Below are 15,094 nucleotides of genomic sequence, written 5' to 3' on the forward strand. Positions count from 1 at the left end.
CCAAAGGTAAAATATTCACAGGCCTTCTAGGTGTGTTTCTGATGGACATAATCACTAAAACCAATGAATCCGATCATTAGAGTCCTGTTTGTTCAAAGTTTTTTTTTTTTAAGTAGCATCATGTCTTCCCTAGTTTGTGGGAAGACATTGGGCCTGTGAGCCTAATGGGACAGCTGTGACTTCTTTAATATTGCCCCTTCTTCTGGAGTTTCCTCTATGTAGCTCAAGCTTGTGAATCCTCTGGTGATAGATTAGCCCGGCCTTACCTGTAAAAGCTTTGTCACATTCAGAACACTGATATGGCATCTCTCCAGTGTGGACCCTCTGGTGTGCTATGAGAACTGACTTCTGTCTAAAAGTTTTATCACATTCAGAACACTGATGTGGTTTCTCTCCAGTGTGAATCCTCTGGTGTATGATAAGATCTGACTTATGTGCAAAAGCTTTGTCACATTCAGAACATTGATATGGCATCTCTCCAGTGTGAACCCTCTGGTGTGTGATAAGATATGACTTATGTGCAAAAGCTTTGTCACATTCAGAACACTGATATGACTTCTCTCCAGTGTGAATCCTCTGGTGTGTGGTAAGATTTGACTTCTGTGTAAAAGCTTTGTCACATTCAGAACACTGATATGACTTCTCTCCAGTGTGAATCCTCTGGTGTGTGATAAGATATGACTTCTGTGTAAAAGCTTTGCCACATTCAGAACACTGATATGACTTCTCTCCAGTGTGAACCCTCTGGTGTATGATAAGCTTTTTCTTGGTTAAAAAAGCTTTGTCACATTCAGAACACTGATATGGCTTCTCTCCAGTGTGAATCCTCTGGTGTGTGTTAAGACTTGACTTATGTGCAAAAGCTTTGTCACATTCAGAACACTGATATGACTTCTCTCCAGTGTGAACCCTCTGGTGTATGATAAGCTTTTTCTTGGTTAAAAAAGCTTTGTCACATTCAGAACACTGATATGGCTTCTCTCTAGTGTGAATCCTCTGGTGTGTGTTAAGACTTGACTTATGTGCAAAAGCTTTGTCACATTCAGAACACTGATATGGCTTCTCTCCAGTGTGAATCCTCTGGTGTGTGTTAAGACTTGACTTATGTGCAAAAGCTTTGTCACATTCAGAACATTGATATGACTTCTCTCCAGTGTGAACCTTCTGGTGTCTGATAAGATATGACTTCCATGTAAAAGCTTTGTCACATTCAGAACACTGATATGGCTTCTCTCCAGAGTGAACCTTCTTGTGTGCGATATGTTTTGCCTCCATTGTAAAATCTTTGTCACGTTTCAAACAAGAAATAGCTTGAAATGACTCCTCTTATGTATACATGGGTTGGACTTTACTGTAAAGCAATTGTCACTTCCAGAACACTGAAATGACTTTTCTCATGTTGTCCTCTGAGGTTGGATCAGTGTTGAAGAGGACCCAAAGCACTTATGACATTTAGAACACGGATATGACTTGTGTCCTGTGTGACTCCTCCAGTGAACTGCGATACAAACTTTCAGTCAATTACAACACCCAGACGTTTGGTTTCCCATGTGACTGAGTTGTATTCACAAACACCAGCATGACCAAAAACGTGGCTCATCAATCCACCTGTACAAAAAAAATAAAAATCAGAATTCTATATAAAAGGGCTAAAGTTGGTTTTTATTTTTAATGATCATTATTAAATATATCTTATATATCATCGCAGGCTGTGTCAGCATTATGGTTGTCCTCAAAGGGCCAGTTGTAATTGTAAGACTAGATGTCCAGAGCATCTCACCCCCCCCCCATTACATCAGATGCCAAGAACCCCACACCCACCCTAACATCACCGTGCACCTCCTTTGGGGGCAGAGCTGGAAAGCAGAAAGTGCAGGGTCTGGAGGAGGACCAGAGGAGGAGTGGAGTCAATTACCAGAGTCTGCTGAATGCTGAGACCAAGGGAGGCGGAGATGAGGGGATGCTGCAGCTGCACTGAGAAGTATAGGATTTGGAAGAGGAGTTATTTTCTCCTCTCTGCTGCCGACTGCTGAGACATGGTGGAGGAGGAGACAAGGGGTACCTGCAGGAGAGGTGCAAGGGCTACATGGAATAACCTAGAGGGCAGGATCTGGATACAGGTGTTTGACACCTGTGTTATATATATAGAAAGCATATGTACAGTTGCAAGAAAAAGTATGTGAACCCCTTGGGATTACGTGGAGTTTTGCATGAATTGGGCATAAAATGTGCTCTGAACGTCATCTAAGTCACAACAATAGAAGAACACAGTCTGCTGAACATAATACTACACAAACATTAGATGTTGCCATGGTTTAATTGCACATAACTTGTAAACATTCACAGTGCAGGGAGGAAAAAGTATGTGAACCTTTGGACTTAATAACTGGTTGACCCTCCTTTGGCAGCAATAACCTCAACCAAACGTTTCCTGTAGTTGCAGATCAGACCTGCACAACGATCTGGAGTCATTTTGGACCACTCCTCTTCACAAAACTGTTTCAGTGTAGCAATATTCTTGGGATGTCTGGTGTGAATCGCTCTCTTAAGGTCATGCCACAGCATTTCAATCGGGTTGAGGTCAGGACTCTGACTGGGCCACTCCAGAAGGCGTATTCTGTGCTGTTGCAGCCATTGTTTTGTTGAATTACTTGTATGCTTTGGGTCATTGTCCTGTTGCATCACCCATCCTCTGCGGAGCTTCAGTTGGCGGACAGATGGTCGTACGTTTTCCTGCAAAATGTCTTGATAAACTCTGGAATTCATTTTCCCATCAATGACAACAATCCGTCCAGGCCCTGAGGCAGCAAAGCAGCCCCAAACCATGATGCTCCATCTGCCATGTTTCACAGTGGGGATGAGATTTGATGTTGGTGTGCTGTGCCTTTTTTTCTCCACACATAGTGTTGTGTGTTCTTCCCAAACAACTCAATCTTGGTTTCATCTGTCCACAGTATATTTTGCCAGTAGGGCTGTGGAACATCCAGGTGCTCTTTTGCAAACTTCAAACGTGCTGCAATATTCTTTTTGGACAGCAATGGCTTCCTCCGTGGTGTCCTCCCATGTACTCCATTCTTGTTTAATGTTTTCCTTATTGTAGATGTGTCAACAAAAATGTTAGCATGTGCCAGAGATTTCTGTAGGTCTTTAGTTGATACTCTGGGATTCTTCTTTACCTCATGCAGCATTCTGCGCTGTGCTCTTGCAGTCATTTTTATAGGACGACCACGCCTAGGGAGAGTAGCAACAGTGCTAAACTTTCTCCATTTGTAGACAGTCTGTCTTACCATGGACACATGAACATCAAGGCTCAAGGAGATACTTTTGTAACCCTTTCCAGCTTCATGCAAGTCAACAATTCTTGATCGTAGGTCTTCTGAGAGCTCTTTTCTGCGAGGCATGGTTCACATCAGACAGTGCTTCTTGAAACCAGTAAACCCAAAACAGGTGTGTGTTTTTCAAGGGCAGGACAGCTGTCAGCAACACATCCAATATCATCACACTGATTGGAGTCAAGGTTGGCTCACTCCTGGCTCCAATTAGCTCTGGGAGAAGTCATTAAGCTAGGGCCTCACATACTTTTTCCTCCCTGCACTGTGAATGTTTACATGTTATGTGCAATTAAACCATGGCAACATCTAATGTTTGTGTAGTATTATGTTCAGCAGACTGTGTTCTTCTATTGTTGTGACTTAGATGACGTTCAGAGCACATTTTATGCCCAATTCATGCAAAACTCCACGTAATCCCAAGGGGTTCACATACTTTTTCTTGCAACTGTACATCATCATTTGTATATATATATATATAATATTTTTTTTTAAATTAAACTAAATTGTATTGTTTAAGTTTTTAAGTGCACACAGTATATCCAACATCCAGCCCAGACAATGGAGTCATACATTCTAATGTATAAGCAGTTGTGGCAATGTTACAGATCATACAGAACAATAACTTGCTTTGTCTCTGGTGTCACTTTTACTTTCTATAAACAAATGAAAAGAGAAAAAAGAAGCAACGTAGAACAATTCACCTGTACATGGCAAGTAACTCTCCCCAGTACATACATAGATAGCTGACACCGTTCAAGTAGGCCTGTGTCTACAGGATCATACACCAAGTATCGGCCTCCAATGTAGTCACCATTTAGTAGGGTACAATTGGCTGGTCCATTTTTAGGGGCCTAAAAAAGTTAAACCTATAAAAACCTATGACAAATGAAGTATGGGGAGTGAGTACCGGAGTATCCAGCCAGTTCTGCCAGAGAGCCATAAGTCTCCTAGGAGAAGTTAGGTTTTCATGTATTATTATGGGGTTCACCTGCTCAATCCATGCCTGGTGGGAGTATGAGTTGATAACCAGAATGCTTGGATTCGATTTGCAGGTACGTTCAGAAAGTGCATCTAAAAATCCAAAAATTACAAGCTTAATCTCAGCTAGGGAGAGACTTTGTTCAATTAAAAGAAAAATGTCAAAGACAAGTGAGAAAATGTAAATAAGCAGCTTAGAGAAGAGCTAAAAACACAAACACCCCCCAGATCTATCCTAGAAATTCGATCTAAAATGTAATAATTACAACAAGAAAACCCTCAACTGAGGGAAGAGATAATGACACCAAAGATACAAATGGAGCTCAACAATCAGGAAAGAGAATCAAAGAGGATGATTTATACAAAGTACCCATCAAGGAACAACAGACCGGTGAGACCAATCAGCTTCCGAAATGTAACAAGACAAAGACCAGCAATAGCCAAGACAACTCTACTAATCCTGAGACCACAAATAGTGATGGCCGAACACCCCCCTGTTCAGGTCGCGGTCAAACATCCGAACCTACAGAATGTTCTACAGTGAATGTCAAACATGAAGGACTGAGAGCTGTCTTACCACATCTGAGTATGAAGATCCCGCTCAGTTACTAATATCCGGCATGAGTTATGTGATGAAGTCACGCCGTATTTTAGTAGTGAGACATTCATTCATGTTCCTGGTGTCAGTGGGGTTTCCTGCCGACAGCTGAATGTCAAAAGAATTGTCAGCATTGCCCAACAATTAAAAAAAAAAAAACTTGTTGTCCCCCCTCTCATCCACACCAAGCACTTTGAGACTGGTATGAATTTTGAGAGGAACCCTCTATGCCAATCATTTTTTTAAAAATGGTATGGGGGTCCCCCAAAAATCCATATCAGGAGGCGAGCACCCCCTCTCCTGAACCATACCAGGCCACATGCCCTCAACATGGGGGGGTGCTTGTCCACATATTGATGGGGACAAGGGCCTCTTTCCCACAACCGTAGCCTGAGGTTGTGGGGGTCTGCAGCCTGGGGGCTTATTGGAATATGGAAACCCCCTTTAACAAGGGGGCCTCAAGATCCCACCCCCCCGCCTATGTGAATGAGTAGGCTGTATATGATACTGCTACCCATTCACAAAAAAAGTGTAGTGTAAAAAATGATAGGAGACAGTCTTTGACAAGTCCTTTATTAAAAATAAACATTTTAAAAAATGTCCCCCAAAGTAGATCCAACATCAATCACGATGCCACCACCACCGCTACCCAAAAAAGGGGGGAAAAAACTCTGCTTGCGATGCTGGCTCCTGGCTGACAGCTGTGCCCATGACAACAGTTTTTATATACCCCGCCCCCTTGTGACATCACCACACACTGTGATTGGTCAAAGTATTACACCTGACTTGTGGTTAGGTGCATTGCTTTGTCCAATCACAATGCACTGTCAGGGTAAACAGCCCACTGAATGCCCGTACCGTTTCTGTTTGCCGAACACACGAACGGCCCATGTTCAAATCAAACTTAGGTTCAAGTCGAACATGAAGCCCATCCCTACAAACAAACAATCATCAAACCACAAGAACAGGCAACAAATTCCGGATACTTTTTGTTAATAATAGACTCCAATGGGAAATATCTAAACACCAAACGGCTCTTCCCAGGAACAAGAGACAACAAAATTCAAGTTCAACAACTGAACAAGCGATAGGAGTCATCAATGATCCGTATTTCACCAACCCCAAACATATCATCATACACACCGACCCAAACATATCATCATACACACCGACCCAAACATATCATCATACACACCGACCCAAACATATCATCATACACACCGACCCAAACATATCATCATACACACCGACCCAAACGTATCATCATACACACCGACCCAAACATATCATCATACACACCGACCCAAACATATCATCATACACACCGACCCAAACATATCATCATACACACCGACCCAAACATATCATCATACACACCGACCCAAACATATCATCATACACACCGACCCAAACATATCATCATACACACAGACCCAAACATCCTCCAGGGACAAAAGGAAGCCTCTGAGAATAAACTATTACAACTAACAGAGACCACACAACAAAATGTCCTCACTCCAACATCATACTGTCCTCCCTAATTATTAGTATTATACAGAATTTATAAAGCGCCAACAGTTCACTCAGCGCTGTACATTACAAAGGGGGACAGAACAAGCAACAAACAAAACAGTAACAATACAACACAATATAATGTGATACATGAGGGGGCCCTGCTCCTTGGAGCTTACAATCTAGGAGGGAGGGGAAAGTGGTACAGGAGATACTGTAGCTGTGGGGGATGGAATGGTAGGAAGAGTGGAGGAGGTAGGAAGATTAGCAGGGGGTGGTGTAGGCTTCCCTGAAGAAGTGGGTTTTCAGGGCATGCCAAAAGGAGAGGAGGGTAGGTGATAGTCTGATGGGTTGGGGAAGGGAGTTCCAGAGGATGGGTGACACCCTGGAGAAATCCTGGAGGTGGGCATGGGAGGAGGAGACCAGGAAACTAGAGAGAAGGAGGTCTTGAGAGCAGCAGAGAGTGCGTGAAGGGTGATACTTGGATATTAGGTGTATGTATGATGTAGTTTGGGGTGGTATTATGGACAGCTTTGTACGTCAGTGTTAGGATTTTGAATTTGATCCATTGGGCAATCGGAAGCCAGTGGAGGGATTGGCAGAGGGGGGTGGCGGAAACAGAGAGGTTGGTAAGGTGAATGAGTCTGGCTGCCGAATTCAGGATAGACTGAAATGGGGATAGCCTGTGGCGAGGAGGCAGTTGCAGTAGTTGAGTCGTGATATGATGAGGGAGTGGATGAGCTGTTTATTGGTTTCTGGAGTTAGGGACGTGCGAATTTTGGCAATGTTGCGGAGGTGGAGTCTGCATGACTTTGTTAATGATTGGACATGGGGCTGGAAGGAAAGGTTGGAGTCCAGAATGATACCAAGTACTCTGGTCTGCGGGGCGGGTCTGATAGTGGCATTTTTGGATGTGATGGAGAAGTCAGTAGGGGGTGGTGTGTGGATTGGGGGGAAGACAAGGAGCTCGGTTTTGGAGAGGTTCAGTTTAAGGAAATGGAGTGACATCCAGTCTGATATGTCGTTCAGTAGGTTAGTGATTCGGATAGAGACTGAGGGGGTGAGGTGAGGGGTAGAGAGATTTGTGTGTCATCGGCATAGAGGTGGTAGTTGAAGCTGTGAGAGTGTATGAGTTGGCCCAGGGAGGAGGTATAGATGGAGAAGAGAAGGGGCCCAAGGACAGAGCCTTGGGGGACCCCAACAGAGAGGGGGAGTGAGGGGGAGGTGGTAGCCTTATAGGTAACGCTGAAAGAGCATTGTGATAGGTAGGATGAGAGCTAGGAGAGAGCGGAATTTCTGAGGCCGAGGGAGTGTAGTTTTTTGAGGAGGAGGGGGTGGTCAACTGTGTTGAAGGCTGCGGAGAGGTCCAGGAGTAGGAGTACAGAATAGTGGCCATTGGATCTGGCTGTTAGGAGGCCGTTGGAGAGTTTGAATAGGGCAGTTTTGGTGGAGTGTATGGGGCAGCAGCTGGACTGTAGGGGATCAAGGAGGTGGTTGTCGTTGAGGTGAGAGCTTAGGCAAGTGTAGACAAAGCGCTCGAGGAGTTTGGATGTGAGTGAAAGCAGGGAGATGAGTCTGAGGTTGTTCAGGTCATTGGGATCCAGAGAGGGTTTTTTAAGTATGGGGGTGATGTGTGCATGCTTCAGAGGGGAGAGGAATGTGCCGGAAGAGAGGGAGAGATTAAATATGTGGGTGAGGGAGCGTAGGATGGAGGAGGAGGGAGGTTGTAGGAGTTGTGAGGGGATAGGGTTGAGGGGGCAGGTGGTGAGGTGGGCATCAGTGAAGACTTTGGAGACCACCTCGATGGTAGTAAAGTCGAAGGTTTGGAGGGAGTGTGAGCTGCGGCGATGTCCTTGTGAATAATGTCAATCTTGTTTTTGAAGTAATTGGCAATCTCAGGGGCAGTGAGTGAGGAACTGGGTGGAGGTGGGGGCAGAGAGAGTAGGAAGTTAAATATTGTGAAGAGTCGGCGAGGATGGGAGGAGAGGGTCTTGATGAGGGTCAGGAAGTAGGCTTGTTTGGTGGAGTGGAGGGAGGAGGTGTAGGTGTGGAAGGCAGATTTATAGAGGGAGAAGGCTTGTTGGGATTTGGTTTTGTGCCATAGTCGCTCCAGGGCACGACTGTGTCATTTGAGGGTTTTGGTGTGATCATTCTACCAGGGCTGGAGCGGTTGAAGTCTGATGTTTCGTGTGGTTAAAGGCACTAGTAAGTCAAGGGTTGTTGATAGCGTGTTATTATAGGCAGTCATAGCCAAGCCGGGGCAGGACAGGGGGAGGATGCTGTCGTGGAGTTGATCAGCTGCAGATTGGAGGGGGGCAGGGTTCAGGTTGCGGAGGTTGCGACTGGTGGTGGTAAGATATTTGGAGGGGTAGGCATTGGAGGACGAGGAGATAGAGAAGGTGATAAGGTTATGGTCAGAGAGAGGGAAGGGGGAGTTTGTGAGGTTGTGGGGAGCGCAGCGGTTGGAGAAGACAAGGTCCAGGATATTTCCGTCAGAGTGGGTGGTGGATTGTATGCACTGTGCAAGTGCAAAAGAGGAGGTTAAGTGGAGGAGATGGGATGTGGCCGGGTTGTCAACGTTGACAGGGATGTTGAAATCCCCAAGGATGATGGTGGGTAGCTCGGAGGAGAGGAAGAATGGTAAGGAGGAAAAGTTATCCAGGAAGCAGGATAGAGGTCCAGGAGGCCAGTGGATAATGGCAACCTTCAGGGGGGTTGGGGAGAATAGTCGGATGCAGTGGGACTGGAAGGAGGAGAAGGATAGAGAGGGGGGGTTTGGGAGGACTCAGAAGGTGCTCTGTGGTGACAGGAGCAGACCAACCCCACCACCTTTATGACAGTTGGGCCTGGGTGAGTGGGTCCAGGTGAGACCTCCATAGCAGAGCGCAGCAGGGGAGGTAGAATCAGTGGCCTGGACCCAGGTTTCCGTGATCGCTGGGAGGTTGAGGGAGTGGGAAATAAAGAGGTCATGGATGGTGGTGAGCTTGTTGCACACCGATCGGGCGTTCAGGAGTGTGCATGAAAATGGGGGGGTGGTTTTAGGGAGCAAGGGGACAGATACTAAGTTGCAACGGTTGCGGCAGGACGTGGAAGCGGGAGGGTGCTGTGTGGGTGAGCGAGGTGGTGGAGGGCCAGAGTTCGGGGAGATGTTCCCGGAGGTTAGGAGGAGAAGAAGGGTGAGAAAGATGGCATCGGAGCGGGATGTACAGGAGCGAGCAAATCTGCCAGTGGAGGTGTTCGGGTCTGTGGGAGGGTGGAGTGTTAGGAGGAGGTGGTGGGTTCCATAGAGGGGCGAAGGAAGCAGTGAGGACACAATATACAATTGTCTGGGAGGAGCAGAGTGATATAGAGAATAGATTTTGGGAACGGAGGAGAGGAATATGAGAAGGAGTGGAAGAGGCATTTAAGGGTGGCAGATAGGAGTGGTGGGAGGCTTGGCTGTCGATAGTCCAGTGTGCAGTGGCGTATCTTGTTGCTGTGGCTTCTAGTAGCTGGGGTGTAGGGGAGTAAGGAGGGGGGAATGGGTGAGGATGGATGGTTTCCAGGGGCGCTTGATTGTAGACAGTCTGGTGAGCAGTGGGGTCTCTTGTTGTGGTGTCTTACATCAAGGGTTCGTGTCTTTAGGTCGAGCAGAGATGGGGGTTGGTGTGAGTAGTCCCTGGGTGGAAGGATCTGGATAGTTGTGCGGCTGTTACTTGTCCTTTGGGTTGAGCTGGGTTGGGGTCGGTGTGAGTGCTGTCAGGGTGATCAGGTCAGGAGTGATGTGTGGCTGCAACTTGCGTGTGCTCTTGTGGAGACATGCTTGGCAGGGTTCAGGGTCCAGGTGGAAGTCCCAGGGTGGTGGTGCTGGTGTGTGGGTTGACTGTGGTTGTCCTTGGAGAATTGTGTGCTCCTGTGGCCCTCTAGGTTCTGGTGGTATCCCCTGGGTTTGTGGTGGAAGCTTTGTTGGGGGTGATGGCAGCTTCCCCTCATTGTGGAGAAAAACGGCAGTGTGGCAGCATCCCGGAGGTGATGGCAGTTTTGCCTTCTCTCAACTGTGCTTGTGGGCGCTGTGTGCCAGCGTTAGTGGGTGCCGTAGGGTCCGGCGTCTGTGGGAGCGGCAGGGTCTGGCACCTATAGGTGTTGTAGGGCCCGGCATGTGCTGTAGGCCACGTGGCAGGCTCGCATGATGGGCCATGGGGTTGTGCGGTGGCGGGGCACGGGGGCGGCTTTGTAGCACATGGTGGGGAGCAGGGGTGCTGAGTTGGTGGTGGTGGCTTACCCTGTCCATGTTGGTGGTGGTGGATTTCCCTCACAGGGTGGGGGTGGTGGAAGTGTCTTTAACCCCTCGGGCTGGAGAGGAGGCATCCTGGTTCTCAGTGGCCCGTTTTGGTGGTGGTGGCCGTGCGGGTGGTGGTGCTGCCGTGCAGGCTCCCTGTAGGTGTCATGGGGGGTGCACATTGGTGGGCCACAGCAGGCCATGCGAGGCTGGGTGCTGGAGTGCTGCACTAGTCCTGGGCAGTTATAGGGCCCTGGTGGCAGAGGTAGGGCTGGGGGGCACCAATGCTTGCCCCCTGCCTGCTGCTACCCAGCGTTAGCTTATATGCAGGCTGCTTGTGTGCAGCTGATCAGGTTGTGGGTGGTTTGTCTGGAGGGCCGGTGGATTCGGGAGGCCTGGGCGGGGCTGCAGGGACAGGCACCGTGGAGGCTTGGGCGGCGGCTTCACTTCTTAGAGGGTGGTGGCTTCCCCTCTCCTGGTGTGTCCAGGGCCCGAGGAGCTTGGATGTGGCCATCGGTGACGGCGGCGGCAAAGAACCGGGCCGTGTGGTGATGAGACCAGCATGGCGGCGGCGGCAGAGATTCAGGCCATGTGGTGATGGGACCAGCGTGGCAGAGGTGGCGGATAGGGCACGTTGGTGGATTCCTCTCCAGGTACAGGGGGGGTCAAGGAGGGTCGGGGTGGCCGCTGTTAAGTCAGTTTAGCTGGTGGGAGTGGGATGGAGTTTGGGGGCGACCGGAGCTCTGGGTCATGCGGCTGCTCTGACTGCCATCTTAGCCTCATCAGATTTAAGGATGGACATTCCAAGGATGAACATAACAAACAATAGAAAACTCAGCAAATCAACACAGAGCTGGCAGATAAAACCAGGTCAAAGCCTACCATTCACCTGACACAACATCATTCCATCATGACCCAACACCTCTATGACTACAAACACCTCAACTAACAAGGGACAAGGGGGCAGTCAACTAGCAAGAGAACCCAAAGACATTGTACTGAATGGAACTCACAACCCGGGATCTGGCACAAACCATCTCAGATGGACACAATGGGGCGGATTTACTAAACCTGGAGTGTGCAAAATCTGGTGCAGCTGTGCATGGGAGCCAATCAGGTTCTGACTTCAGCTTGTTCAATTAAGCTTTGACAAAAAACCTGGAAGCTGATTGGTTCCTATGCAGAGCTGCACCAGATTTTACACTCTCCAGTGTCTCATTGTCATCACATGCTGTGTCCAGAATGACCACCCATCCCCCCTTATTAGCTGGCTTCAATTTTATATCTCCCCTTGCTGCTAATGATGGCAATGCACCTTTCTCCTCAATGGTCCCATTATTAGGATATGACCCCAGAGTTCCTGATTATAGACTGTCATACTTTACCATCTTTATCATCCAAATGAAGAACCATTTCTGCTGCTGCATATGTAGTGGGTGGTGGAAACTTCCATTTTGTCTGTCAACCTCAGACAGACCTACTCAGTGGTGTGACTACAGATGATCCCTCAATATCACCTCTCCAAGAATAATGTCCCTTCAATCTAATATTCCTAAAACATCTATACAAGTCCTGTGCCAACAAAAACTTCTTCATGATACCTTTAGGGCTAAAACCCAAACCTTTCCCCAGAAGGTCCATCTTACCCGATGTCAGTCCAGCTGAGGAGAAGGTGACAATTCCGTCTATTTCTGTTGATGATGAATCATCTGTTGGGATGGTTGGGTGAGTGGGAGATCCCTTGTTGCAGCGTTGATGTTTCCTACCTCCCCTGTGGCCGGATCTCTGCTGTTTCCTTGATTCTGATGTACAATATGAGGCCGGTGTTGTCCCTCTATAGATCCTATTAAAGTGCCTCCAGCAGAGGAGAGAAGTGATGGGTCAGAGGCTGTAGAAGAAGCTCTAGTGAGCAGTCTAGATGGACGAGGTGAGTCTTGTGTAGGTGGTGCTCCAAGAGTACGCCTGATTAGTAGATGGTTAGATGTTGGACTCCTTCAGCTGCTCGGCTGACAATGCAGACTGCAGTGTAGACTCCACCTGTGTGATCTGTACAGCCAGACCAGCTTCTTCCTTCTGGAGAAATGAAACTCAGAGAACAATGGAGCTTTTGTTTAGGACTTGTGTAAACAGACCATTGTCCTCCTCCTTGTAGGCAAACAAAGTTGGGGTCAGTTTACCTCCTAGCCACCTTGGAATACACTGTGCTTTCTAATGTTCAGCTAAAGTTATCTTTTTTACATAGACAAGACAGGTTTTTTTTTAGGAACTTCTCAGGAGGACTTTGATCTGGTGTCATTTACCCAAAAAAAACCCTTCCCCTCTTCCACTAAGAACACCCTCTCCCCCACAGAGGACACCCTTCCTCAACTAAAAACACCCTCTCCACTGAGGATACTCCCTTCCTCTCTTTTCCTCCTCTGATGACACCCCTCTCTCTCCTTTTCTGCACTGGGGACACCTTTCCCCCTCCCCTTCTGAGGACACTCTCTCCCTAGTGTTGTCACCCCTCCCCCACTCAAGACACTCTTTCCACTGAGATCATTCCCTCCAGATTAACACGTTGCCACCCAACCTATAGCTAGATGGTGGCCGGGCGAATAACTCGTCACTCCGGGTGGACACCATATGGCGTCCTTCCCGGAGAGTGTATTGCGCATGCCCGCAGGGCAACGCTGTGGTGCAGTCTGTCACCAGCCGTGTACCTCGGACACGGCTGATAACAGATATGTGCTCCTTTGCCAGTACCATGTGACCTGCTGTGACCAATCACAGCAGGTCACATGATAGTTGTATGCAATGGATGGCTTCCTTTCACGCCATCCATTGTATACAAGTGTGTCTAGCTGTGAATGGTCACAGTGATCACATGCACAAGCTGGGCCAATCACAGCCCAGCTGTGTCATATGATTAGCTGTGGCCAAATCACAGCTAAGCACAAAAAAACCCTGAATGAATCGATTTCATTCAGGTAAATGTTTGCTTATTGCAAAGTAATTCTTTGCTATAAGCAAATTGTGTAAAAAAAAAAATATATAGATCACTTCCCCAAAGTAGTACAATGTTACTATGGTAATATTATACTACTTTGGTCATAGTAAAATATGAAAAAAATCTAAAAAAAATAAAAAAAGTGTAATAAAAAATTAAAACTAATAAAAAAATAAAAAAAGTATAATTTTTTTTGTTCATACTGTCACCAGTCAGTGTCCCTGATCACCGCCATGCCAGTTATATGGTGACGCTGTACTGCACTGGTGACAGTATGTAATAAAATAAATAGTGCAAATAATTTTTTTTATTTGTTTTCATTTTCCGAAAAAATATGACAAAAAATTACAACTTCAAAAAACTTGCCACGCCTCTTATGAAATACGTTGGACTGTCTACTTGCAAAAAGAGGTAATTTGGGGGATATCTGTACCGTCCTGACATTTGGGGGATATCTGTCCTGTCCTGACATTTGGGGGGATATCTGTACTGTCCTGACATTTGGGGGGATATCTGTACTGTCCTGACATTTGGGGGATCTGTACCGTCCTGACATTTGGGGGATATCTGTACCGTCCTGACATTTGGGGGATATCTCTATCGTCCTGACATTTGGGGGATATCTGTACCGTTCTCACATTTGGGGGATATCTGTCCTGTCCTGACATTTGGGGGGATTTCTGTACCGTCCTGACATTTGGGGGATACCTGTACCGTCCTGACATTTGGGGGATATCTGTACCGTTCTGACATTTGGGGGATACCTGTACCGTGCTGACATTTGGGGGATATCTGTACCGTTCTGACATTTGGGGGATATCTGTACCGTCCTGACATTTGGGGGATATCTGTACCGTTCTGACATTTGGGGGATATCTGTACCGTGCTGACATTTGGGGGATATCTGTACCGTGCTGACATTTGGGGCATATCTGTACCGTGCTGACATTTGGGGCATATCTGTACCGTTCTGACATTTGGGGGATATCTGTACCGTTCTGACATTTGGGGGATATCTGTACCGTTCTGACATTTGGGGGATATCTGTACCGTCCTGACATTTGGGGGATATCTGTACCGTCCTGACATTTGGGGGATATCTGTACCGTCCTGACATTTGGGGGATATCTGTACCGTTCTGACATTTGGGGGATATCTGTACCGTGCTGACATTTGGGGGATATCTGTACCGTCCTGACATTTGGGGGATATCTGTACCGTCCTGACATTTGGGGGATATCTGTACCGTTCTGACATTTGGGGGATATCTGTACCGTGCTGACATTTGGAGGATATCTGTACCGTCCTGACATTTGGGGGATATCTGTACCGTTCTGAAATTTTGGGGGATATCTGTACCGTCCTGACATTTGGGGGATATCTGTCATGCACCGCCTGGCAGAGTCTCTAGCAACCCACAGCGCGGG

At 47.3% G+C, this 15,094-nt stretch overlaps 1 protein-coding gene across 1 annotated transcript in view; it reads right to left on the reverse strand.

Annotated features, from left to right (window-relative positions):
- LOC149441625 (uncharacterized) overlaps positions 1-15,094 on the reverse strand; it is a 120,128-nt gene that overhangs the window by 26,112 nt on the left and 78,922 nt on the right. Inside the window, exon 4 of the mRNA XM_089657118.1 lies at positions 439-1,199. Within this exon, the coding sequence (XP_089513244.1) occupies positions 439-1,199 (761 nt within the window). The remainder of the gene's footprint in view (positions 1-438; positions 1,200-15,094) is intronic.

The sequence above is a fragment of the Staurois parvus genome, unplaced genomic scaffold (assembly GCF_062004578.1).
Source record: "Staurois parvus isolate SC_StPar_1 unplaced genomic scaffold, SC_StPar_1.0 ptg000965l, whole genome shotgun sequence".
Taxonomy (NCBI): domain Eukaryota; kingdom Metazoa; phylum Chordata; class Amphibia; order Anura; family Ranidae; genus Staurois; species Staurois parvus.